The sequence below is a fragment of the Balaenoptera ricei genome, chromosome 17 (genome assembly GCF_028023285.1).
Source record: "Balaenoptera ricei isolate mBalRic1 chromosome 17, mBalRic1.hap2, whole genome shotgun sequence".
NCBI classification, from domain to species: Eukaryota; Metazoa; Chordata; class Mammalia; order Artiodactyla; family Balaenopteridae; genus Balaenoptera; species Balaenoptera ricei.
In genome coordinates, this window is record NC_082655.1 from 3,273,258 (window position 1) to 3,299,999 (window position 26,742).

General features: G+C 42.3%; 1 protein-coding gene and 1 pseudogene across 4 annotated transcripts in view; one reads left to right on the forward strand and one right to left on the reverse strand.

Moving 5' to 3' along the window:
- The window catches only part of TRAPPC9 (trafficking protein particle complex subunit 9), a 670,396-nt gene that overhangs the window by 190,998 nt on the left and 452,656 nt on the right, over positions 1 to 26,742 (forward strand). For all 4 annotated transcript variants that reach the window (XM_059901771.1, XM_059901770.1, XM_059901769.1 and 1 more), the window contains 3 exons: positions 11,905 to 12,026; positions 15,842 to 15,967; positions 23,730 to 23,946. In XM_059901771.1, coding sequence (XP_059757754.1) covers positions 11,905 to 12,026; positions 15,842 to 15,967; positions 23,730 to 23,946 — 465 coding nt within the window. The remainder of the gene's footprint in view (positions 1 to 11,904; positions 12,027 to 15,841; positions 15,968 to 23,729; positions 23,947 to 26,742) is intronic.
- LOC132352063 (large ribosomal subunit protein eL31-like) lies at positions 1,605 to 1,997 on the reverse strand (annotated as a pseudogene).

The window sequence follows — 26,742 nt, forward strand, 5'->3', positions numbered from 1 at the left end:
AATATTTTTTATTTCTGAAACTTTTCAAAATAAGGTTGTATAGAGCTGAAATTGAGTTTCGAGTGCTGGGAGTAAAGTCAGGGTGGTTCTGTGGGGCTGTTGTTCAGGGAGAGGGTGAGGCTGGCAGGAAAGGACGCAGAGCCAGGGTCTGGCATCCCAGGACACGACTCTATCTTCTTCCCCGAGGGAGAGCAAGGAGAGAGTTGAGATTCTGCCCGCCCCCCACCTCCCCAGTTCGCCTGGAGCCCTTCTAGCCTCTGCTCACGGGGCTTGTCCCAGGACTGGCCGCAGCCTTCTCTTCACTTGCCAACATCTCATCTGCCTTTCAGACGTTAGTCTCTTCTTCTCTGCCCTTTAGACCCTGGCACATATGTTGGTGGGGAATCACTTCACGACTCCTGGGAGCAGTGTGCCGTGACTCTCCTTAGTCTCTGCTAGTGTTCTCTCGGGGGTGGCAAAATCGTTCGGCTCTATAGAAAACCCAGCACGAAATTGTATCACTTTCATTTTATTTTTGAACTTTAAATGGATAAGTTATTTGAAGCAAACCGTTTCAGAGTTTTTGCCGCCTGCTTTCCCCACAGCCATTTCAAAGGCCAGAAGGAGGAGTTTGACCGTCTTTGGCTGTTTGGTGCAGAGGTGGGAAGAACTTCTCCAATCACTTCTAGCAGCTCAGCTTCCGAGCCCTTGATGGGCATTTGAAACAGAATGCTTCTTGGTGTCACACTGTTGTTTCTTGTCATTTCTGAATATTGCATGTACATTCAACAGCTGTTTCAGGTGAAGTGATCTTTTGTCCAGTTTCAGTTAACTCAAATTTGCTTTTCCCATTTTAATGTTGACGGGAGTTTCTTCTTCCTATAATGAAAATCAGCAATTTGCACTTACTACGTGAAGGCACTGGTCCAAGGTGCTTTTTTTTTCTTAACAGTTTTAATACAATTTACCCATTAAAATATACAGAGGTTTTTACTCTGTGACCAGAGTTGTGTATCACCATCAATCTTGGACATTTTCATCACCCCAGCAAGAAGCCCCGTACAGATTATCAGTCACCACCCATTTCCCCTATCCTCCCCCAGCCCCAGGCAACCACTCTTCTGTCTCTGGATTTGCCTGTTCTGGACATTTCATATAAATGGAATCATACAACTTGTAGTCTTTTATGACCGACTTCTTTCACTTAGCATAATGTTTTCAAGGTTTGTCCATGTTGTATCACGGATCAGTACTTCATGTTTTGTTTTTGCTGAATAATATTTCACCATATGGATAGACCACTTTTTGTTTACCCCTTCATCAGCTGATGGACATTTGGGTTGTTTCTACTTTTTGGCTGTTATGAGTAATGGTGCTGTTAACATTCATATATGTTTTTATGTGGACATACGTTTTCAGTTCTCTTATGTATATGACTAGGAATTAGAATTACGGGGTCATACAGTAACTAAATGTTTAACTATTTGAGGAACTGCCAGATTGTTTTCCAAAGTGGTTGTGCTATTTTACTTTCTCAGCAGCAGTGTATGAGAGTTCCAGTTTCTCTGTGTCCTCATCAATGCTTGTTATTAACTTTTCTTTTTTCTTTGGCAGTTCTATAACTTTTACTTAACAATCAACAGGCAGTTTTCATCCACATTAACTGTCTTTAGGTTTTTGATAATGGTGACAGGTACATAGGTAACCAACGTACAGAGCTTGTTTGGTGCATCTTCATCTTCATTATGTTTTCTGGACAACTGCACATGGATACAATACGGGACATTGCTTATTCCTTTGGCTCAGACAGCTTTGTTGAGCCTGGTGTCAATGCACACATCTGGAATTCCCATCTCCTTCATGGCAGATTTGCGGATTTCTCTGAGTGCCCGAGGGGCACGCTTCTTGAAACCCACTCCAGGGATGCTCTTGTGAACGTTGATAGTGTATTTTCTGGTCGTCACCTTGTTGACGGCAGACTGGCCTTTCTTCTTGCCACCCTTCTTTGCGGGAGCCATCTAAACCCAGTCGACGAGAAGGCTCAGAGTGGAGTGGGACAAAGCCAAGCCAAGTCCTCCCTCTCAGCCGGCCTCATGCAACCGCCCTCGGGGCTCCTGGAGCCCCAGGTCAGGGTGTTATCATCTTTGATTATAGCTGTTTTAGTGAGTGTGAAGTGGTTTCTCCTTGTAGTTTTTTTTTTTTGGTCGTTTAAAATGGAAATAGAATTTTTATTTGTATTTGTAAGTATTTGTGTACATTTCCTAATGTTAAAATATCATAAAAGTTTGCCATAATATATATATATATTTCTTTTTTTAAAATTTTTATTGGAGTATAGTTGATTTACAATGTTGTGTTAGTTTTGGGTGTACAGCAAAGTGAATCAGTTACACATACACATATATCCACTCTTTTTTTAAGATTCTTTTCCCATATAGGCCATTACGGAGTATTGAGTATAGTTCCCTGTGCTACACAGTAGGTTCTTTTTAGTTATCTATTTTATATATATAGTAGTGTGTATATGCCAATCCCAAGCTCCCAATTTATCCCTCCCCCCCAGCCCCTGGTAACTATAAGTTTGTTTTCTACATGTGTGACTCTACTTCTGTTTTGTAAATAAGTTCATTTGTACCCTTTTTTTAGATTCCACATATAAGCAATATCATATGATATTTGTCTTTCTGTGTCTGACTTTACTCAGTATCACAGTCTCTAGGTCCATCCACGTGGCTGCAAATGGCATTATTACGTTCTTTTTTTATGGCTGAGTAATATTCCATTGTCTATATGTACCATCTCTTCTTTATCCGTTCTCTGTTGAGGGACATTTAGGTTGCTTCCATGTCCGGGCTATTGTAAATAGTGCAGCAATGAACATAGGGGTGCGTGAATCTTTTCTAATTATAGTTTTCTCCTCCTCCTTGTAGTTTTGATTTGATTTCCCTTATAGCTATTGAGATTGAGCATCTTTTTCTTTTTTAAAATATTAATTAATTAATTAATTTATTTCTGGCTGCGTTGGGTCTTTGTTGCTGCCCGCAGGCTTTTTCTAGCTGCAGCGAGAGGGGGCTACTCTTTGTTGCTGTACGCGGGCTTCTCACTGTGGTGGATTCTCTTGTTGCAGAGCACGGGCTCTAGGTGCGTGGGCTTCAGTAGTTGTGGCACGCAGGCTCAGTAGTTGTGGCTCAGGGACTCTAGAGTGCAGGCTCAGTAGCTGTGGTGCACAGGCTTAGTTGCTCCGCGGTGTGTGGAATCTTCCCGGACCAGGGCTTTAGCCCGTGTCCCCTGCATTGCCAGGCAGATTCTTAACCACTGCACCACCAGGGAAGCCCTCGAGCATCTTTTTCATTGTGCTTATTGGCCATTTGTACATTTTCCTTGAAAAATGTCTTTTCACATCCTTTATCCATTTTTAAAAAAATATCTTTATTGGAGTACAATTGCTTTACAATGGTTTGTTAGTTTCTGCTATATAACAAAGGGAATCAGCTAAGTGCATACGTATATCCCCATATCTTCACCCTCTTGCGTCTCCCTCCCACCCTCCCTATCCAACCCCTCTAGTTGGACACAAAGCACCGAGCTGATCTCCCTGTGCTATACAGCTGCTTCCCACTTACATTTGGTAGTATATATATGTCAGTGCCACTCTCGCACTTCGTCCCAGCTTACCCTTCCCCCTCCCCATGTCCTCAAGTCCATTCTCTATGTCTGCGTCTTTATTCCTGTCCTGCCCCTAGGTTCTTCAGAACCTTTTTTTTTTTAATTTTTAAATTCCATATATATGTGTTAGCATATGGGATTTGTTTTTCTCTTTCTGACTTACTTCACTCTGTATGACAGACTCTAGGTCAATCTACCTCACTACAGATAACTCAATTTCGTTTCTTTTTATGGCTGAGTAATATTCCATTGTATATATGTGCCACATCTTCTTTATCCATTCATCTGTCGATGGACACTTAGGTTGCTTCCATGTCCTGGCTATTGTAAATAGAGCCGCAGTGAACATTGTGGTACATGACTCTTTTTGAATTATGGTTTTCTCAGGGTATATGCCCAGTAGTGGGAATACTGGGTCGTATGGTAGTTCTATTTTTAGTTTTTTAAGGAACCTTCATACTGTTCTCCATAGTGGCTGTATCAATTTACATTCCCACCAACAGTGCAAGAGGGTTGCCTTTTCTCCACACCCTCTCCAGCATTTACTGTTTGTAGATTTTTGGATGATGGCCATTCTGACTGGTGTGAGGTGATACCTCATTGTAGTTTTGATTCGCATTTCTCTAATGATTAGTGATGTTGAGCATCTTTTCATGTGTTTGCTGGCAATCTGTATATCTTCTTTGGAGAAATGTTTGTTTAGGTCTTCTGCCCATTTTTGGATGGGGTTGTTTGTTTTTTTGATATTGAGCTGCATGAGCTGCTTGTATATTTTGGAGATTAATCCTTTGTCAGTTGCTTCTTTTGCAAGTGTTTTCTCCCATTCTGAGGGTTGTCTTTTCGTCTTGTTTATGGTTTCCTTTGCTGTGCAAAAGCTTTTAAGTTTCATTAGGTCCCATTTGTTTGTTTTTATTTCCATTTCTTTAGGAGGTGGGTCAAAAAGGATCTTGCTGTGATTTATGTCATAGAGTGTTCTGCCTATGTTTTCCTCTAAGAGTTTCATAGTGTCTGGCCTTCCATTTAGGTCTTTAATCCATTTTCAGTTTATTTTTGTGTATGGTGTTAGGAACTGTTCTAATTTCATTCTTTTACATATAGCTGTCCAGTTTTCCCAGCACCACTTATTGAAGAGGCTGTCTTTTCTCCATTGTATATCCTTGCCTCCTTTGTCATAGACTAGTTGACCATAAGTGCGTGGGTTTATCTCTGGGCTTTCTATCCTGTTCCATTGATCTATATTTCTGTTTTTGTGCCAGTACCATACTGTCTTGATTACTGTAGCTTTGTAGTATAGTCTGAGGTCTGGGAGCCTGATTCCTCCAGCTCCGTTTTTCTTTCTCAAGATTGCTTTGGCTATTCGGGGTCTTTTGTGTTTCCATACAAATTGTGCAATTTTATGTTCTAGTTCTGTGAAAAATGCCATTGGTAGTTTGATAGGGATTGCACTGAATCTGTAGATTGCTTGGGGTAGTATAGTCATTTTCACAATGTTGATTCTTCCAATCCAAGAACATAGCATATCTCTCCGTCTGTTTGTATCATCTTTAATTTCTTTCATCAGTGTCTTATAGTTTTCTGCATGCAGGTCTTTTGCCTCCTTAGGTAGGTTTATTCCTAGGTATTTTATTCTTTTTGTTGCAATGGTAAATAGGAGTGTTTCCTTAACTTCTCTTTCAGATGTTTCATCATTAGTGTATAGGAATGCAAGCAATTTCTGTGCATTAAGTTTGTATCCTGCTACTCTACCAAATCCATTGATTAGCTCTAGTAGTTTTCTGGTAGCATCTTTAGGATTCTCTATGTATAGTATCATGTCATCTGCAAACAGTGACAGTTTTACTTCTTCTTTTCCGATTTGGATTCCTTTCATTTCTTTTTCTTCTCTGATGGCTGTGGCTAAAACTTCCAAAACTATGTTGAATAACAGTGGTGAGAGTGGGCAACCTTGTCTTGTTCCTGATCTTAGAGGAAATGGTTTCAGTTTTCCACCATTGAGAACGATGTTGGCTGTGGGTTTGTCATATATGGGCTCTATTATGTTGAGGTAGGTTCCCTCTATGCCTGCTTCCTGGAGAGTTTTTATCATAAATGGGTGTTGAAGTTTGTCAAAAGCTTTTTCTGCATCTATTGAGATGATACGGTTTTTATCCTTCAATATGTTAATATGGTGTATCACATTGATTGATTTGCGTGTATTGAAGAATCCTTGCATTCCTGGGATAAACCCCACTTGATCATGGTGTATGATCCTTTTAATGTGCTGTTGGATTCTGTTTGCTAGGATTTTGTGGAGTTTTGCATCTATGTTCATCAGAGATATTGGCCTGTAGTTTTCTTCTTTTGTGACATCTTTGTCTGGTTTTGGTATCAGGGTGATGGTGGCTTCGTAGAATGAGTTTGGGCGTGTTCCTCCCTCTGCTATATTTTGTAAGAGTTTGAGAAGGATAGATGTTAGCTCTTCTCTAAATGTTTGATAGAATTTGCCTGTGAAGCCCTCTGGTCCTGGGCTTTTTTGTTGGAAGATTTTTAATCATAGTTTCAATTTCAGTGCTTGTGATTGGTCTGTTTATATTTTCTGTTTCTTCTTGGTTCAGTCTCAGAAGGTTGTGCTTTTCTAAGAATGTGTCCATTTCTTCCAGGTTGTCCATTTTATTGGCATATAGTTGCTTGTAATCTCTCATGATCCTTTGTATTTCTGCAGTGTCAGTTGTTACTGCTCCTTTTTCATTTCTAATTCTGTTGATTTGAGTCTTCTCCCTTTTTTTCTTGATGAGTCTGGCTAATGGTTTATCAATTTTGTTTATCTACTCTAAGAATGAGCTTTTAGTTTTATTGATCTGTGCTATTGTTTCCTTCATTTCTTTTTCATTTCTTTCTGATCTGATCTTTATGATTTCTTTCCTTCTGCTAACTGTGGGTTTTTTTTTTTTTGTTCTTCTTTCTGTAATTGCTTTAGGTGTAAGGTTAGGTTGTTTATTTGAGGTGTTTCTTGTTTCTTGAGGTAGGATTATATGGCTATAAACTTCCCTCTTAGAACTGCTTTTGCTGCATCCCATAGGTTTTGGGTCGTTGTGTTTTCATTGTCATTTGTTTCTAGGTATTTTTTGATTTCCTCTTTGATTTCTTCAGTGATCTCTTGGTTATTTAGTAGTGTATTGTTTAGCCTCCATGTGTTTGTATTTTTTACAGATTTTTTCCTGTAATTGATATCTAGTGTCATAGCGTTGTGGTTGGAAAAGATACTTGATACGAGTTCAATTTTCTTAAATTTACCAAGGCTTGATTTGTGACCCAAGATATGATCCATACTGGAGAATGTTCCATGAGCACTTGAGAAGAAAGTGTATTTTGTTGTTTTTGGATGGAATGTCCTATAAATATCAATTAAGTCCATCTTGTTTAATGTGTCATTTAAAGCTTGTGTTTCCTTATTTATTTTCATTTTGGATGATCTGTCCATTGGTGAAAGTGGGGTGCTAAAAGTCCCCTACTATGATTGTGTTACTGTCAATTTCCCCTTTTATGGCTGTTAGCATTTGCCTTATGTATTGAGGTGCTGCTATGTTGGGTGCATAAATATTTACAATTGTTATATCTTCTTCTTGGATTGATCCCTTGATCAATTATGTAGTGTCCTTCTTTGTCTCTTGTAATAGTCTTTATTTTAAAGTCTATTTTGTCTGATATGAGAATTGCTACTCCAGCTTTCTTTTGATTTCAATTTGCATGGAATACAGGTCTTGTTTTTGTATGCATTCAGCCAGTCTATGTCTTTTGGTTGGAGCATTTAATCCATTTATATTTAAGGTAGTTATCTATATGTATGTTCCTAGTACCATTTTCTTAATTGTTTTGGGTTTGTTATTGTAGGTCTTTTCCTTCTTTTGTGTTTCCTGCCTAGAGAAGTTCCTTTAGCATTTATTGTAAAGCTGGTTTGGTGGTGCTGAATTCTCTTAACTTTTGCTTGTCTATGAACGGTTTAATTTCTCTGTCGAATCTGAATGAGATCCCTTCCGGATCACTGAAAGGTCTTTTCAGATCCTTTATCCATTTTTAATTCAGTTATTTGTCTTTTTATTATCGAGTTGTAAGATTTCTTTTTATATTGTAGATACATGTTCCTTATCAGATATATGGTTTACAAAAATTTTCTCCTATTCTGTGTGTTGTTTTTTCACTTTGTTGATGGTGTCCTTTCAAGCATAGAAGTTTAAAGTTTTGATGAAGTCCACTGTATCTAACTTTTCTTTGTTGCTTGTGCTTTTGGTGTCATATCTAAGATCTGAGATATTTTAAAAGCAATTTAATTCTTACAGCAGTTCTAGGAGATAGGTACTGTTGTTATCCCCAGTCTATAGATGAGGAAACTGAGATGCAGAAAAGTTCATTGACTTGTCATGGGTACAGCTAGTTAGTGGTGATGTGGGAATTCACACCCACACATTTGTCTCCAGCATCTGTTCTCTTAACCACCATACTCTTATCCTTTCTATAGGAATGGTTAATTAAAAAGCCTTTACTTCTTTGATTTCTTATTAATTTTTTCTCATTAGGGACCTCATCTCTTCCTTTATAATACTTTGCAGAACTCAGTGTAGTTTTATTTTAGGTCTAATGTAGGCGGAAGCATTGCTATCAGTTAATACTGCATTACTTACCCTCCAGTGATGATTGTTGCTAATTGACCTAATAAAGTCATACTTAACTCTTTTCTGGTCATTACACTAAAAGAAGAGTCATGGCTACAGAATGCTCTAAGAAAGTATATGATTTATCTTATTTTGCTAACCAATGAAAGAAAAACCCCAGTGTTGACATAGGTTGTAAATTTTCCAGAATAGGGTCATTGTCTTCCTTATATTTCATTTTGTTTGGTCACAGTGTCTAGATAGTGCCTTATTGTCTGGCAGATTAGTTAGAGCATGGTGCTCATGAATCATTGTAATGACAGAATTTTGACAACAGTATCTGTTGTTTCACAAGAAAAAAGATAATATAGAAATACTGCTGAGATTTATTTTAAAAGCCTGGAATTTTGAGAAGAGTTCCACAAACCATACAAAGGTATTTTCATTAATTTCAGCTCTATCTTAGACACGTTATGGTTACGTAGCAGAGCAAATTTATGAACTAGATTTGACAGGAGAAGTGTAATATTGATTATTTGTTTTAATTAAAATATTATGCCTTGGATAAAGTAATTTAGTACCCATGAATGAACAAAAATAAGTTTGCATTTATATATGACACGGGGGCAGCCTTCCTACATATATATGTTTTGATCTGTTTTTCGGAGTATTTTTATAGCTTTTCAACAATGTTCTAACTTTACAATTCTATTTATTTTTTGTTATTATTTTTTAATATTAATTTTTAAAAAATTATTTATTTATTTATTTATTTTTGGCCGTGTTGGCTCTTCATTGCTGCTTGCGGGCTTTCTCTAGTTGCGGTGAACGGGGGCTACCCTTGTTATTCTCCTCTTTTTATGGTTTTGCCTTTCTTTCTCCTGCATCATTTGTCTCTGTTTTATTCCTTCTTATTTCTTTTTTTTTAAAATTTATTTATTTATTTTATTTATTTTTGGCTGCATTGGGTCCTTGTTGCTGCGCGTGTGCTTTCTCTAAGTTGCAGCGATCTGAGGCTTCTCATTGCAGTGGCTTCTCTTGCTGCGGAGCATGGGCTCTTAGGCGCGCGGGCTTCAGTGGTTGTGGCTCACGGGCTTAGATGCTCCGCGGCATGTGGGATCTTCCTAGACCAGGGCTTGAACCTGTGCCCCCTGCATTGGTAGACGGATTCCTAACAACTGTGCCACCAGGGAAGTCCCGTTCCCTCTTATTTCTGCTTCATTTTACTTTTGTTGACTTTCCAGCTTGTGCCTCCTATACAATCTTGCACATAATAGGAACTCAGTAACTTTCTCTTGAATGAATTATTAAACTGTTGTTGGACTGATACTGGGGAGCCCTTGTGATGATTTTTTTTTTTTTTCAGCTTTTCCCCACTTCTTAACTATGCTCTTTCTTTTCCTTTCCTCTAGCCTGGGTTTCAGCCTGCCTGTGGCATTGATTTTTCCTGTCTATAGACTCCTTGTTTCACTGGTTCACAATAATGTTTTACATGTGGGCTGTCAAAACTTTATAGGTATCAAGAAAGATCAAATCCATTGCATACTAGTATTTTTAGAGTGTGTTATTCTTTTATTGAGTGAAATTAAATCAGTATGACCCACTAAGCTCTCCCGTGAGCTATGCTCTTTTTACCTTCTTACAGGTTATATTCTTCTGAGTTTCTGCATGTGCTTTTTCCCCCCTGCCTCTGTACTGGAGTTAAGTAAATCATTAAGGGAACGCCCATTATCAGTGGTGTCTTTTTTTTTTTAAAGATGGAGGGAACATTTGCTCCTTCTCCCTGGTTGGGGCTTCTTGGATGAGGTGAGGTACCATAGGAAGAATGAAGAGCCCATCTCATTCTGACTCCCACTCTTTCCCTTCCATTCTCCAAGGGAAAAGAGTAAAATTCAACAATATGAAGACACATTATTAGAGCTAATGAGATAAATCAAGATAACCTGTCATCTATGAAATATTATTTCATGCCAGAAACAAAGGTATTGTAAACATGAAAAACACACAAAGCAGGATAGTACTGTGGTTAAAAATATAGGCCCGGGTTCGAATCCTGCTCTGGAGCAACCGGCTCTGTAATTTGGAGAGCCAGTAGGAATGCTCAGCCTCTTTAGGACCCGTTTCCTCCCCTGCAGAAACGGGGCTCACTAGGAGTGCCCCCCCGCATAGCGCTGCCATGGGTTGTAAATGAGGACACGCATGGATGTCCCCACATAGGTTCTGATTCCTCGTTAGCGCAGAATAACGTAGCTTCTGCTGTGATGGCCTTATGACCACCTGGTGTAGATTCTCAGTGCTCCAAAGGGTTGCCTTGTGGCTTGGAGATGGACTTCTCAGTTCTGTAAGGACCCAAGCATTGTGTCATTGGGCCTTGCTGATTTGAATCTATTCTTTAGAAAGTAAATATTTTAGATGTTTTTCAGGCATGCATGCCCTTTTCTTTTATTATTTGTAGTTCTACCCTCTTATCTCTTGCTGTGATTTTTCACAAAATCTGTAGAAACACAAAATCCTAAGCCACCTGCCTCTTCCCAGTTCTCTGTTATGGTTCTTTCTTCCCTGACAAGAAGAGGATTTTGCATAGGAAGTGTTCTTTGTTCCTCTTTGCTTAGAGTCTCTCTGTCCGTCTGCCCAGCTTTCACCTGTCCATCTGTCCATGTATCTATCCACTCATTCTTCTGTCTTGTTCCAAAAAGCATTTGAGGCAGCATACAGAATAACAAAATACCAAGTGAGCAGGTGAGAAAATAGGACCAAGTTTAGACAGCAAGGCAAGGAGATGACCTTGTGTGAAGGTTGCAGGCCGTGTGAGACACACCCTTTGCCCCGTGAGTTCTAAGATCAACGGCAAATGTGTGCCTGAGTCTCCCAGTAGACATGAGGGAAACAGAATTTGTCGGAGATGCTCAGTGTCCCTGAAATAAACAAGTGGCTTAGGAGAAGCCCAGCTTTTCCTGCTGGGGGGCTTACGAGAGTATTTTTTGAGTGTTCTCTGAAATCAAAGAGTATTTCATCTTTTTTTTGTCAGAGTTCTATGTGTAGTTGGTTACATTCTATAAACGGAAATGTCTCCAGAACTCTTGCCCCTGTGAGTTTGATGGCTAGGGAATTAGGTGGTTCTGCTTATTGACAGGGGTTGGCCAGAAATAGAAAATGACAGCCTCAGAAAGGATGCCAGTATTTGTAAGTTATGTTTTTTTAGTGCTGTATAGTTCAGAAAATACTTTCACATAGTTTATCTCCATTTGAGGGTGCAGTGTGGTTTCTTGCTAGCATAAAGAGAAGAGCTTAGTGCTGGGAGATAATGCGCACTGACTGCATTGCTGTCAAGACAACTAAGCTAGTTATTATAGACATGTTACTTTTATATAATGCATTTCATGTTCTTTAATAAAAAGTTTCAACAGGGAGGAAAACTTATTCTGAGTTAATTAACATTTAATACAATGCTTTGATGGTAAGACTATTATAGGGAGTGTATAAGCTGTGAAGACTTTAAAAATGGTTTCATTATTTAAATTTCAGTTGGGAATATTCAAGCTTTATCTTACTTGTGCCCTTCTTTTAAAGTAACAAAGAAACAAGACGGAAAAAGCAAAAGATTATTTCTTTTCTTCCTCTCGGTTTGCAGGTGCGCTCACCACCAATGGCATCAATCCAGATACCAGCACTGAGATTGGACGGGCTAAGAACTGCCTTAGCCCTGAAGACATAATTGACAAATACAAGGAGGCCATTTCCTATTACAGCAAGGTGATTTTACTCTGTAGATCCTTTATGTAACTGTGTTGTTTTAACCAGAAGTTCCTGTTTTACATTGTGTAATGCTGCTGCAGTATCTCCTAATTATTTGTTTCTGTAAGTATTCATGTATTATTCCCCAATGCATAATACTATATGCCTAAAAATGGTTTTTGTTGATTAAAAATAATGTATATTTAATTTAATAAGTCTGAAAATAGGAGAAAAAGAGGCTATCATAGCCCTGCTACTCAGGGATAATGTTTAAAAAATTTTTTTTAGTATTTTTTATTTAAAAATTTTTTAAATTTTTTGGCCGTGCTGCACGGCATGCGGGATCCTAATTCCCCGACCAGGGATCGAACCTGCGTCCCCCCACTTCAGTGGAAGCGTGGAGTCTCAACTACTGGACTGCCAGGGAAGTCCTCAGAGATAACATTTTTTTTAAAAAGTTAATTAATTAATTAATTTATTTTTGGCTGTGTTGGGTCTTCCTTGCTGCGCGTGGGCTTTCTCTAGTTGCGGCGAGCGGGGGCTACTCTTCGTTGCAGTGCGCGGGCTTCTCATTGTGGTGGCTTCTCTTGTTGCAGAGCACGGGCTCCAGGCGCGTGGGCTTCAGTAGTTATGGCATAGGGCTCAGTAGTTGTGGCTCGCAGGCTCTAGAGCGCAGGCTCAGTAGTTGTGGTGCACGGGTTTAGTTGCTCTGCGGCATGTGGGATCTTCCCGGACCAGGGCTCGAACCCGTGTCCCCTGTGTTGGCGGGCGGATTCTTAACCACTGCACCACCAGGGAAGCCTGGAGATAACATTTTAATATCTATTTTCTGTTCTTTTTGTCAATGTATTATATCATCTAGATCATAAAATGGTGAGCATTCTGTACTTATTTACTGTGTGGAGACCTACATTTTTCATTTGGCAGATTATGTGTTTTTCTGCGTTATTGAATCTTCACTTTTTCACTCTTAGAAAAAATGTTTGAACATTCTTGTACATATATTCTTTTGTTCTTGTATGAGTATTCCTTTAGTTAAGATTTCTGGAACTTTAGTCACTGGATATGACATTTACATTTATCATAGGTTACTTTCAAGTTACTCTCCAAATTCCTTCTCCAACAGGGATGAAAAGATGTAGAATTACTCATTTAACCAATTCTCTATTACTGAATATTATTTTCCCTCAATTTTTTTTCCCACCATTTTAAACAGTGCTGTGATAAATGCCCTGATGGATAAATCTTTTTGGACTGATTTTTTTTTTAAAAGGAAACAATTCCCAGAAGTGGACTTGAGTCAAAAAGTGTGCGTATATTTTTTAGAGTTTACGTATACATTGCTGTATCGTCCTCCAAAAAGCTTTATAATAGTTTGTTCTCCCACAAACAGACACTATCCTTTTAAAATATTTGCCAATACGGTGAGCGAAAGTAATTTTTCATTGTTTTAGTCTGCACTTGATGACCAGTGAGGTATTGAACATTGTTCATGTATTAGCCAGTTGCATTTTTAAAATGAATTATCCGTTTTTGTCCTTTGCATACATTTAAATTAGGGCGCATTTCTTATAGCTTTGTGATAGCTCTTTGTAAATCATGGATATTAGCTTCTTTTCTGCCATCGACATATATTGCAAATCTTTTTCTTGATGTTGCTTGCCTTTTGTTTATGAGGTTTTTCATTTTGGTTGTGGTCAAAAATGTTTTTAATATAGTAAATCTTTTCCTTATGGGTTTTCTCTGTGGTTTTATTCTTAGAAATACCTTCTTAGAGAGCTTTTCTGCTGATCTGCTGACACTTTGTAAATAAGACCTAAGAAATTACTGGCTATAAAATCCTTATTGTTATAGGTTGTCCTCGAGTTCCCTGTGTATGGGATGCTAAGGCTATATAAGGCTAGATCTGAACAAAGATAGGAGGATTGTCTGTGGTGCTGGACCTCCCTAATGGAATGGGATTTCCACCTTAGTTTTGGAGTCAGACAGACCTGAGTTCAAATCCTGCCTTCACCAATTACTAGCTTTGTGACCTTGGGCAAGAAACTTTACTTTTTGGGACCCTATTTCCTTTATCTGTAAATAAGTTCCGTATTTATTTTAGGGGTTTGTTTTAGAATTAAATGAGATAATTCCCTCATTTATTTCTAAAATATTGATTGCATAGTTCTATGCTGGTGCCTTGGTAGATGATTACTAGGGACTCAGCAGTGAAAAAGGGGGCCCCTGCATCAGAGAGCTTATGTTCCAGGAGAATGCTTGTAAAAGACTAGGTATGTAGTAGACTTTTAGTAAATGTCCATTCTTTTCCTAATTCCCATTGATTCTGTATATCTTTCTACTAATATATGAACAGTTTTTTATGATTGCAATTTAAATTTCATTGTAATATTTAAAGTATTTAACTATAACCAAAATATGTGAAAAAAAACTGAGTTGACTTCTATTTTCACTTCAGTAGAAGTTGTTTTAAGAGTTTTGAAGGAAAGGAAATAATTATATTTCAATGGAATCAAGTCCCTGTTAGATTCTTTTTGTTGTGTCATTAAATGGTATATAAAATTGATAGATTTTGACTTCAGTATTGGTAGTTAGGTAAGTATAGTTTCTTTTTGTGCTGTCTTTGATAAATTACATGTAATATATCACAAATTCTGTGCCTGTTACATATTGGAAATGAGGAAACAGTGGAGACCTGCTCTTGCTGGCACAGTAATTTCTTTTTCCACCTTACAAATAATTTTAGTAAGAAACATGGGCAATTGGATATTTTTGCTTCTTAATAATTGATAAGTGGGCAGACTGCATTTTCATGAGCGGTTATGCCAGGCAGGCCTTGGGGTCTCAGCAAACACTTGCTGGGGGGCGGCTGACTCTGCAGCACGCTTAACGCCTCAGTGAGTGTTGGTGGGGGTCTCTCGGCCTCGGGCGCTCTTCAGGCACCAGAATACATGGATTTACCTCTAGAAGCCTCTTCCCCAGCTTTTCAGATACATCAGATGAAAACCACTCCAGCTTGGGATAATTAGGAAAAAAAATAAAAAGGGCAGAAGAACAGGGAGCATGGAGGGCTTCGAGTTGGGGCCTTGGGAAAGAGGAAGGCACAGAACAGGGGGGCCTGGGCTCCAGAACCAGCTTCTGGGCCTGTCCCCGCATCTGAGCCACACAGCTTTCAAGTGGGCAAGGGCAGCTCTCCTGGCTGGATGTCACCTTGTGCAGAACCTTGAGAGGTGAAGGTGAGATGGGAGAAGTTCTCGCTGGGATCATTACTGAGTGGCCACGTGAAGTCCACGGTACCTTTTCTGTTCGCGTATCTTCATTTGTCCTTCCTCTCAGGATCTGAGAAGCAGGAACAGGTAACTCAGAGAGATAACCAGAAAGACATCAAATGTGCTAAGAGAGGACAGATATAGTGATACAAGGAGCTAGAACTTTTGTAACAAAGTAACATGAATTGACAACTACTGCATCAAAGGTGCAGGTGTGAGAGAGTCTAAGAATGTTTTTGAGCACGAGATTAAGTGGAAGTGAATAGCAAGCAAAGTTTCCATTGATAACATTTTGAAATTTTGTAAAATATCCAGCTACTGTTGGTTGTATTACTTGAATGAATGCAAATATATCTATATGGGCATTTTTAGGTTCACTCAGTCCCACCAACCCCTTTTGCCCCCTTAAGGGATAGACTTTCTCAAACACAAACTCCCCCCCCTTGGGTGGGCGGTGCTGCAGCTCCTCGTGTGGGGACATGCTGCTCAGTGTCACCGAGTCCCTGTGGTACAGACTGCACGATCTGACAGAAACACCTCTCCTCTTCTCTTTTGACCCTACAGTATAAGAACGCCGGGGTGGTTGAGTTAGAAGCGTGTGTCAAGGCCGTCCGTGTCCTCGCCATTCAGAAGCGGAGCATGGAAGCTTCGGAATTTCTCCAGAATGCAGTCTACATCAACCTTCGACAGGTGGGTGTGTGTCCTCCTATGAGTGGAAGAATTAACGCGGTTTTCCTGGAGCTTATTCACCAAAAGACCATCTGATTTTGCTGTGCTAGCATTCAGTATGGCACGGTTAAAACTCTGGAGTCAGAACTTGAAACTTTGATTAAGGGAGTTGTTTCACCTCTTTGTATTACGGTCTTTTACCCTCAAAATTCAGAATTCTGTTCTTTCAAAATTTTTTTTGATTGGAGAAACAACTTGGCTCTCACCTGCTTTGCGACCTTGGACGACAAGCTTTATGCCTTGTCACCTTACTTTTGTCACTTGTGAAGCGATTCCATTTGTGACCCTATCTGGGTTGTTCATGTTATAAAACATGAAGTGTGTGAAAGTACTTTGTACAGCTCCTTTTACACCTAAGGCATTCCACAAATATTACTTGAATCTGGATGTGTTTTTAATAAGACAAAGTCATCAGAACATTTAGTTGCAGGTTGCTACTGCAAAATCCCCAAATCAATAATCTAGCTAAACGTCTACAATCTTTCTAATCTACCTTGGATTTTTATGGCCAGGGCAACCAAGACTCAAAAGTGAAGCAGTTTGGTTAAGGACCCAGGACTAGGGTTAGAATACAGGTTACTGTGATGGAGCAGATCTTTACTGAGCGTGGCATTGTGCTGGGAGGGGGCGTAGAGGTGGAGAAGGCAGATTCTTCTCTCATTGAGCTGACAGTTTCGTGGCAAAGATAGACATTCACCAGGTGAAGAACTTGGAGTTTATTCTAAGAACAGTGGGTTTTGAAAGAAAGGTCTTAAAAGCATGGGAATGATGGGATCCCCTTTGTCTGGAGTAGGGTAAGCATGGTGAGGGAGGCCAGGTGGGAGGCTCTTGAGGCGTCCAGGTGGGCAGTGTAGGTGGCTTCACCTGAGTGGTGGTGGGACGGTCAATGGAAAAAAGCCAACAGATCGAAGACATGTTTAGGGGGTGAAAAGGAAGGGATTAATGGTGTATGTGAGGGCAGACAGAATAATGCCCAGGTTTCTGGCTTGATTAATTAGGTAAATGATGGTCATGCTGGGCTCGGAGAAGGGAAAGCTGCAGAGGGAGTTTGGGGGGGGACGCTGATGGATTCAGTTGTGGATATAATGAAAAGACTGTTAAATATGTGGGTCTGGGAGGCTCAGGTGAGAGAGAGGGTAGTGGGTGGAGGGGAGGGGAGAGAGACTTTACAATCATTTTGTATTTTGAACATATAAGAGAGAATGAGTAATAAGACACACATGACTATCATCTAGGTTTAACATATTAACATTTTGCCATATTGACTGCAGAGGTTCTTAATTTTTAAAATAGAAATGAAGCAATGGAGTTAATGAACATCTTAGAGTTGATGTGTATGCGGCTCATATATATTTTGATACCTCATATGTTTATAACCACAATCTATAAAAAGTTAAATATTTTAGCATAAGAGTTCAGCACAGCGACTCGGAATACGCACTGCTGGGGCCTGAATCTGGCTTAGCCCCTTGGGTAAATCAGCCTCTCTGTGCCTTGGTTCCCTCTTCTGTGAAGGTTGTTACTGCACCCCCCGGACCCTCCCCACAGCTAACTTCCTAGATGGGACACTGGGAGAGAGGCAGCTGAAGGGAGTGAGAAGTGGCAGCTGCCAGCCTAACCCGGAAGGGGAGACAAAAACAGAATCAAGCGAATAAACCGAGTACAAACAAATAAACCAAAAAGAGAAAAAAATCCCACAATGTTTGGAGCCACTTAGTGTACGGGAAACAACGCTCCGTGGGCTCAAAGCTGCTGAGCATGGCGGTATCACGGGTGGGAATGCGTCGTCAGGAAAGGGTTGAGAAAAGGTGTTTTCGTTTCCCTTGACGTTTCTGGTAAAGATGGGCAGGAAGAGTGAAAACCCACCACTTGACAGGGAAGCTTCAGTTTTATGGGAAACGGACCGAAGGGTGGAAACCAGCCGTCAGCAGTGCTGGCAAACGAACGGACATCTGGGTTGTATCCATCACTCACCACGATTTCCGGGTGACCTGCTTGGTGTGAGCTCTGACCTGGGCAGTACGTGTGCAGGGATGACCAGGGTGGCTCTTAGGCTGCTGGTCCAAAGAGCAGCCCTGGGCACATGCAGACCTAGTGGGACAGCTCGGGATGCGGCCCGGGGACCTACTGTGCTGAGGGTGAGAGGAGGGCTCCCCTGAGGGGTTTCCCTGCAGAGAGCGGAAGCAACCCACCTACAGGGGCTGAAGAGCCTCTGAGCGGGGACCAGGTGCGAAGGCATGACCTGGCTCGAGCACGGAGGGCTTGGGGAGCCGGAAGTTGTTTGGTGGCCTGAGCGGTTTTGTTGCTGAGGGACAGTGGACGGAAAAGGTGCTTAAAAGGCAGACCTGTTATAGGTCATGAGTGAAAGTAAAGAAACGTGGACCTGTCAGGCAGGCACGAGAGAACCCTGTGGGTGTGGGGATCCCAGCGGGGGCGTCATGCTGGAGTGAGGAGCAGAGTCACGGGCTCGTGCGCACACCCCGCTTTGCCAGTTATTAGCTGCGTGACCTTGAGCATAATCCTCCGTATCTCTCGATATTTTCATCTGTAAAATGATGGAATAACAAACTCATGGTGATCAGGAGTAGTTTAGTTCAGCTGCTCTGTGTCTGGTCCTGTCTAGTGTTGTCCTGCAGTGACCCAGCAGCCGCTCTTACACTCAGGCCAGAGGGCGTGGAGGGACATCTGGGGGTCGGGGGGGATGCTTTTAAATTTAAAAGCATTTAAAAGCATGCTGAAGGACTGCAGGCAGTTTGGTGGAGGGCTGGGTGTGGGAGGGACTTGGAAGACTTAGCGTCCTAAGAATTGCTCGCCCTTACGGACCAGAGTTGGCTTTGCAAATTAATGTTGAACATTTAGGCTTTTGGCGAAGCTGTTTTCACAGGTGGGTATGTACACAACATATTTCATAAGATCAAATGCTTTTATTTAATGTGTGGGAATTTGCAGCTGTTGGGAACAGCCCCTTCTCTGTTGGCCTGGTCTTCATAGAACACTAGGGGTCAGCAGAGCCGCGCGGAGGGTAAGTGGCCTGCCTTGCTGCCGCGGGTGTGGGCCTTTAGAGTTCTCCCCAACTCGATGCTCTGCTGGAGTTGACTCATCTCCGTGTCTGGTTGCCAGCTGAGCAGACAGCAAAATAATGAGTTCTGGTGGGATTTTTCTTTCTTTAATTTTAATTTTTAAATTAAAAAAATTTTTAAATTTTATTATTTTTTAATAGATCTTTATTGGAGTGTAATTGCTCCACAATACTGTGTTAGTTTCTGTTGTACCACAAAGTGAATCAGCCATATGCATACACATGTCCCCATATGCCCTCCCTCTTGAGCCTCACTCCCCTCCTCCCTATCCCACCCCTTTAGGTCGTCGCAAAGCACCGAGCTGATCTCCCTGTGCTATGCGGCTGCTTCCCTCTTCAGTAAGTGGTGCTGGGAAAACTGGACAGCTACATGTAAAAGAATGAAATTAGAACACTCCCTAACACCATACACAAAAATAAACTCAAAATGGATTAAACACCTAAATGTAAGACCAGACACTATAAAACTCTTAGAGGAAAACATAGGAAAAACACTCTTTGACATAAACCACAGCAAAATCTTTTTTGACCCACCTCCTAGAGTAATGAAAATAAAAACAAAAATAAACAAATGAGACCTAATTAAACTTAAAAGCTTTTGCACAGCAAAGGAAAGCATAAACAAGACAAAAAGACAACCCTCAGAATGGGAGAATATATTTGCAAATGAAACAACGGACAAAGGATTAATCTCCAAAATATACAAACAGCTTATGGAGCTTAATATCAAAAAACAATCCAATCAAAAACTGGGCAGAAGACCTAAATAGACATTTCACCAAAGAAGACATACAGATAGCCAAGAGGCACATGAAAAGATGCTCAACGTCACTAATCATTAGAGAAGTGCAAATCGAAACTACAATGAGATATCACCTCACACTGGTTAGAATGGGCATAATCAGAAAATCTACAAACAACAAATGCTGGAGAGGGTGTGGAGAGAAGGGAACCCTCTTGCACTGTTGGTGGGAATGTAAATTGATACAGCCACTATGGAGAACAGCATGGAGATTCCTTAAATAACTAAGAATTCCTTAAAAAACTAAGTTCCTTAAAAAACTAACAGTATGGAGGTTCCTTAAAAAACTAAAAATAGAATTACCATATGACCCAGCAATCCCACTACTGGGCATATACCCTGAGAAAACCATAATTCAAAAAGACACTGGTGGGATTTTATAAGGACAGTAACAAAGAGGGATCTATAGTTTTTCTGAACCAGGACAAGGTTTTGGTTCTTGATCAAGTGTGTTCCATTGTAGAACTGATGAGTTGTGTCTATTCTGGGACTGATTATGGCTAATCTGGAAACTTTGAAAGGAACCAAGATGGAATTATTGCAAGTGCCTTCTGCCTTAAGAAGCCCTGTGCAAATGTAAAAAATGAAAAAGAATACGTTTGGATCTAGTGGTATTGGGAAGGGTTTCTGCACGTTGCAGGAGCATTCAAGGCAGAACTTCTCTTTGTGAGCAGGAACATGGATCCACCTGTCTTGTCTTTAGTTGTTTACGAGAGTAGTTTATGGTAATTAGCACTGACAAACGGCTGCACGCATTGCATTTAACAGCTGGCTGTCTGCAGATTTGTCTGTCGAACACGTAGATTTCACAGGCACGTGGTCAGGTAGAAGTGAGAGAGAAGGAACGTGAACGTTGGCAGCCCAGATTCAGGTTTCAATCGCCATTTCCTCTCCGTGTGACCTTGGACTGGAATGTAACCTCCCTTAGCCTGTTAGTGTAAATCTGTAAAATGGGAATGATAGTATTCACTTCTTCCTGGATTTGTTGTAAGTTGTACCAATAAATAGTATTATAACACATGTAGAGCACTTCACACACTGCTTGGCACTAAGAAAGCGTTCACTGTCTGCCCCACTGGTGATGTGTCAGAGCAATAAAGGCAGCTCGTGTTTGTTGGACCACTAGCAGACACTTGACTAGGTTGTGAATTTGGTTATTTCCTTTAACCTTTGTAACTCTGGGTGCTAAGTGCGTTTATTCCTGTTGATAGAAGAGGAGCCTCAGGGTAAAGAAGATTTTGTAATTTGTCCCAAGTCAGACCATAACTTCGGGTGCAGGGGCCTAGTTAAAGCATGCTTGTTTGGGTTTTCCCTTCTGTACGTTCTGTACTGGAGGCCGGGTGCTAGGCCCTGGGCCCACTGTCTTGTAGCCCGAGAATATTCAGCACGCAGCCAAGCAGACAGGGTCCTGTGCTGCTTGAGCAAAACATCCGGAGGGAGACACAGGTGCTAAATAGATAAATGTAAAAACAAATGACTACAAAATGTGATCAGCTCTGTAGAGGAAAAGAACATGCCTTGCCCTGCAAAGCTGGGGAATTTTCTAGTCGGTGCTGCTCTGGTGGTATTAATCTCAGTCAAACAAGTTCTGTTACCAAAGACAAAACAGCAAAGCATCTGTTCTCAGGTAAACTAAAACCCGCTGATAATACTTATTACTAATTAAGCAGCCAGCTTGTTGCCGGCACTTACCTAGGGGTAAAAAGATTGCGGCGATAATCATCACGGCAACTGTGCTCACTGGTTTTATTGAACCCAGTTTTAGAGGTGAGGAAATCGAGGCTGGGGCGTTTGCTGCGTGCCCGTGATCACCTTGTGAATGCTACCACTGGTCTTCGGATCTAGTTTACCGTGGCTCCGAAGTCTGAGCTCTGTGAACTGCGTCGTGTAGCTTCTCCCCAAACAACCCAGGTGACTGAAATTAATTTTCTTCAGTAGTAGGAAATGTAAGTGACCATAAGAGAAAGAGGTCATAAGGAATTGTTTGGAAATCTAGAGAAAAGCCCAGCACTTTACCAGCTGTGGGAGCATGCTCTAGGACCAATGTATATTCAACCCAGCACTTGGCACCTCCTGCAGATATGATGTTCAGGAATGACTGAGCCATTTGATAACATTTTGGCTCATGACACTGTTGGTTAGAACCTGCGGCCTCTTTGTCCCTGGTTAATTTTCTCTTCAAAGCCATTTACATGTCCTGCGGGCTACTCCACTCAGATGTAAGAATAGCCTCTTTAAACTTCTTGATGCGGTTCCTTAATGAAGCTTGTTGCTAAGGAAACCTAGCAAAAGCCCGGTAGATATGCACATAATAATGTTAACCTCAGAACTTTGTCAATTTAAACTCAGAATCAGAGGGATGGGAGATTCAGGAAAGGCTTTCTGAGATAGAAGGGGGAAAGTGTAAGGATGCAGCCCAGGTTAGACAGAAACATCTCGGTCCTAGCCGGCAGGGTGCCTGGCTTTCAGGATGGTGTGTGGGGAATGCAGAGCTCTCACAAAGAAAGAAACGGTTGGATGGGAAGGGAGGAAAGTCAAGTTCTTTATTGGAGAAGGAAAAAGAGAGAGGGAACTGAAAACTTACTGGTTGAACAGGAGTCTGGAATATGGCTTGATGTCCCTGCATTTAGGAGAGAGGAGTTTTGTGGGGACCACCGTAGGAAGGAATCTCTCTTGGTGGGAAGCCAATGCAGCAGAGAAATGGGCAGATCCAGGGGGCCCCAGCTGGGTGAGCTGCCCACCAAGCCGAGGTGTGGGGCTGCCTCCATCCTTAATCTGGAGCTTCAGGCCTGGGTTTGCAGCCCAGCACAGTGATGAGAGAGGGAGAGGGCTGGCGGGAAAGGCAAGGCAGAGGCCGGGGCACGGGCTGCGGGCATGTGCTTGTTGCATTTAACGTGGGGGGTCTGAGAATGATGCTCGATGGTGAGAAGGATGGTTTGGATTTTCTGCATGGGGCGCACCAGCAGCTGACGCAGATGTTTATCCCACAGGCGTTATGGCTCCTGTAGCTCATCATCTTTTACTTTTTGCTTCAGCTGTCAGGGATCTTAGAGCTGAATCTATAGGTGGCCTCTGTTAATTACCCCTACCTCATGGCGTTCATTTTTGTGACTTCACCTGCCCCTTGTTTCATTTAAGTATTAAATCCCCATTTTTGACCCTCATTTTTGTTTTTTTGTTTTTATTGTTGTTGTGTTTAAAAAATTGATTTAGATCCTCGTTTAGAATGAGGCCGAAAGGAAATAAATGTGTACACAGACTATATCACAGACACGGCTTTTAAAAATTCTAAGGTGTTTACCTAGTAGTTACATTGCTGGCATGTAGTCGTGATTAAACAGAAGTTGTTATGACTACATCATGGGGTGGTTGGGAAAATACGGTTAGGTTGTAGATGAAAGAAAAATTTTTGTAAGCCATGAAGTCTTAATTTAAGTCCAAGTTAGGTGTGGTTATTATTAACAGTTCTTTGTCTAGTTACCTGGTTCTATATATTTTGTGTTTTGAGAAGTTAATGTATTTGATGAAAGTTCCTGCCCAAGTTCCAGTGTCTTTCCCTTTCTCTTTCCCTTCTCTGCATCTTATGTGCTAGGTAGCAAATACCTGTGTTCCGGAGAATATGGGCCTTCTTAGCAAAAGGACAGGGTGAGCTTGGAGAGATGGGGCTCAGAGAAGGCCTTGGAGCGTCCGTGTCGGGATCCTGCCCTGTCAGTGCACTAACTCAGCTTCCCTTTTCCTTCACGTTTCACTGGGCCTCTGTTTTATGAAAAAGCCTTTTTATGTTTCCTTTTTCACTTGTAAGGTTCTTTCACATGCTTTTCCCTCTCCTCTGTGTGCTTCAGCTCTCCGAGGAGGAGAAGATCCAACGGTACAGCGTCCTCTCTGAGCTCTACGAGTTGATCGGCTTCCACCGCAAGTCCGCCTTCTTCAAGCGCGTCGCCGCCATGCAGTGCGTGGCCCCGAGCATCTCAGAGCCTGGCTGGAGGGCCTGCTACAAACTCCTCCTCGAGACGCTTCCTGGCTACAGTCTGTCGCTGGATCCGCAGGACTTCAACAAAGGTACTAGCGCTGAAAGTTGCTTCAGCCCAGTTAATGGTGCGTCCAATTAATGGGCCCTGCTCTGCCTGTCGGACACGATGACGCCTGGTGCTGGCGTGCAAAGGTGACTAAGCTCTCCCGCCCTTGGCTACTTTTGACAGATTGCAACAGAACGGTAACGGTGCTCTGCATGGGGGCTGGCATTCTTAAATCTGTGTGCCGGTTGGAAATCTCCCCTGAGCTCACTGACGTGTGTCATCCTTGAAGCGTCTTAAATACCTAATGAATCCTACTATACCTCATGTGATTTAGCCAATGAACAAAAATCAACCAATCTAGAATAAATCCTGGGGTATATGTGTACAAATACAGGCATGCATTTGGTGATAAATCCTTATCCTGCAATGTTAATGCAGGGTAGTACATGTTAAACGTAAGCTCTGAGTCTAATAACAAGTGTACACAAGTGTGGTGCCCAGTGTCAGGCAAAGGGTGATTAGCAGGAGAAAAAAAATCATTGATGACCGTTTTAGGCAGGACATGCAGAGCACTTTCCCCCAGCTCACGTCCAGAGCCAGCAGGCCTGGCCTTCTAGATGGGGAGAGAACTGAGGGGCCGTCTCCGTTCTCATCCCACCAGGGCAAAGACAGTCCTCTGGCACGTGTTTTATGTGGTCATGTGTGCCGACCTGAGGAGCCCACGGTCCGAATGATGAGTCCGTTCTGCTCTTGGGTAGTTCCAATTACTAGGGCTCTCCCTGAAAGAATGAAGAATCCCCTTCCTGCTTGCTTCACCTCCCGGGGACGGTGTGTCCGCTTTCCCTTTGTGTCCACCTCCTCAATAATGATTTCTCGCGCTCTTGCCTGGTGCCATGGGATGTGTGAGGTGAGCGAGTGAAGCAGTGGGAAGAGGACAGCTCCTGCCCTCCAACGTACAAACAAGCAGTTCTCGCATGCGTCGACCTTCCAGGTATTTGCAGAGAGCTCTCGGGTCCTTCCAGAGCCTTCCTCTCCTCCTTCTCCGTTGCCCAGGTGGTTCTTGATGAATTACTCTGTCTGGACTTCCCCCCATTCTGACCTTCTCCCCAAAGCATCACTTACATTTGATAGAATCATATGCTCAGGATGAATTCTGATTCGCGTAGAGCAAGGAGTTGGCAAACTTTTTCTGTCAGGGGGGCCAGGGAGTAAACATTTCAGGCTCTGGGAGCCCTCTGGCCTCTGTTGCAGCTCCTCGGCTCTGCTGCTGAGGTGTGAGAACAGCCAGGGATGAAATGTCCGCCGACAAATCTTTACTCACGGCACGGGTGGGGTCGGATTCGGTGTGCGGACTGTAGTTTGCCATAGCCCTGGCTCAGAGCACAGCGATATCTGAGATCACTTTGGGGGGCCCAGATTACTTAAAAAATTTTTTCCAAAGTGTTTTCCAAAATCATTTAAAAGGTGGGACCTGGGGTTTGGAAGAGCAGAGGGAGACTGAGTGAGCAGCATGGCAGGTGGCCTCTGAGGAGTGGAGGGAAGCTGAGACAGGACACAGTCCTTCATTAGCCCCCGCCTCCTGTAGAGGCCAGAGACCTGCTGCTGGGGGCTTGGCACGTGAGCACACGTGCTCGGGTGGTGTTGATAGGAACGGGGCAGCCTGGATTTTGGGCTTTAGATGTCCTGCCTCTCTGCAGCCACAGGGGGAAGATTGGTGGGCCCAGTGCTGATCGGGGGCAGTCTGCATACTTTTCCTGTTTATGTAGCATTCCCTTTCTAAAGCCATCTCACATATTAGAGCCTGGTCACATGACCTTGCCTGGTCTCCCTCATCCTGTACCCTTGCTGTTGATTTTTCTAAAAAGTTAAACAAGGGGCTTGACGTTTGTCTCTGCTGGATAGCATCGGTGATGGGGCTCGTACTGTTGATGGAGTGATTTTGAACCTGAACTCTGTCCCTCCATTCTGTCCCAGCCATTGGTGATGGTATTAAGTGCAAGGGGTCACGGGTAGAACTGGGGACCCTCTCTAGGAGGTCTTGCTATTAGCAGACGTTTCTTGGTTCTTGCTTTGTGCTGGACGCCGTGCCACATGTTGAGGGTAAACGCATGGACACTCAGCCACGTCTGAATTCATTCAGTGGCACTTGCTTCCAGATCTTTCACCATCTCACACAAACAGAGATCACGACGAATTTTTTTCATCTGCCATGTCATCTGCTCTTCCTTTCTCTAATTCCTTTTTCCTCTGTGTTGCCCCAAGAGATGGGATGGAATGTAAGGTTTGCTGAGCGCTTGTTTCACAACTGGCCCTTTTGGGTAGACTGTGAGTTCTGGGTAAATTAGTACTGGTGGTCCTGTGATTTCAGCCCCAGTGTCTCTCTGCTGCAGACAAGAACCTCAGGGCAGTGGCAGTCAGCTGCTTCCCAGAGACTGTTTTAATTTCTTCCTGGCCTCTCTTGTGGGCCTCTAACTGGCCTCTAAGGGCTGCTTCTACTCTCTCTGGACAGCTTTGCCCCAGCTGTGGTCACAGGACTGTCCTTAGTGTCCTGAAACACCGAGACCATGTGGTGTTTAACTGAAAGTCATCTTGGAGCCTGAGGACTAAAGGGACTCACAGCCAGAAATGAGAACCTTCTGATGGGACCCGTCCCTGCAGATGGGATCCCTTGGCTGGCCTTCTGCGTGAGCTCTTTGCCCTGGGCTCCCAGCCTGTCACCTCTTGCGGCGGCTGGGGGGTCGGTGGGGAGAGGGTGTGTGCAGTGAGGCCCGAGCATATTTGTTTGCAAAAGTCTCACATGATTCTGAGAAGACTGATCTAGCTCCTACCCTCTCTTTAC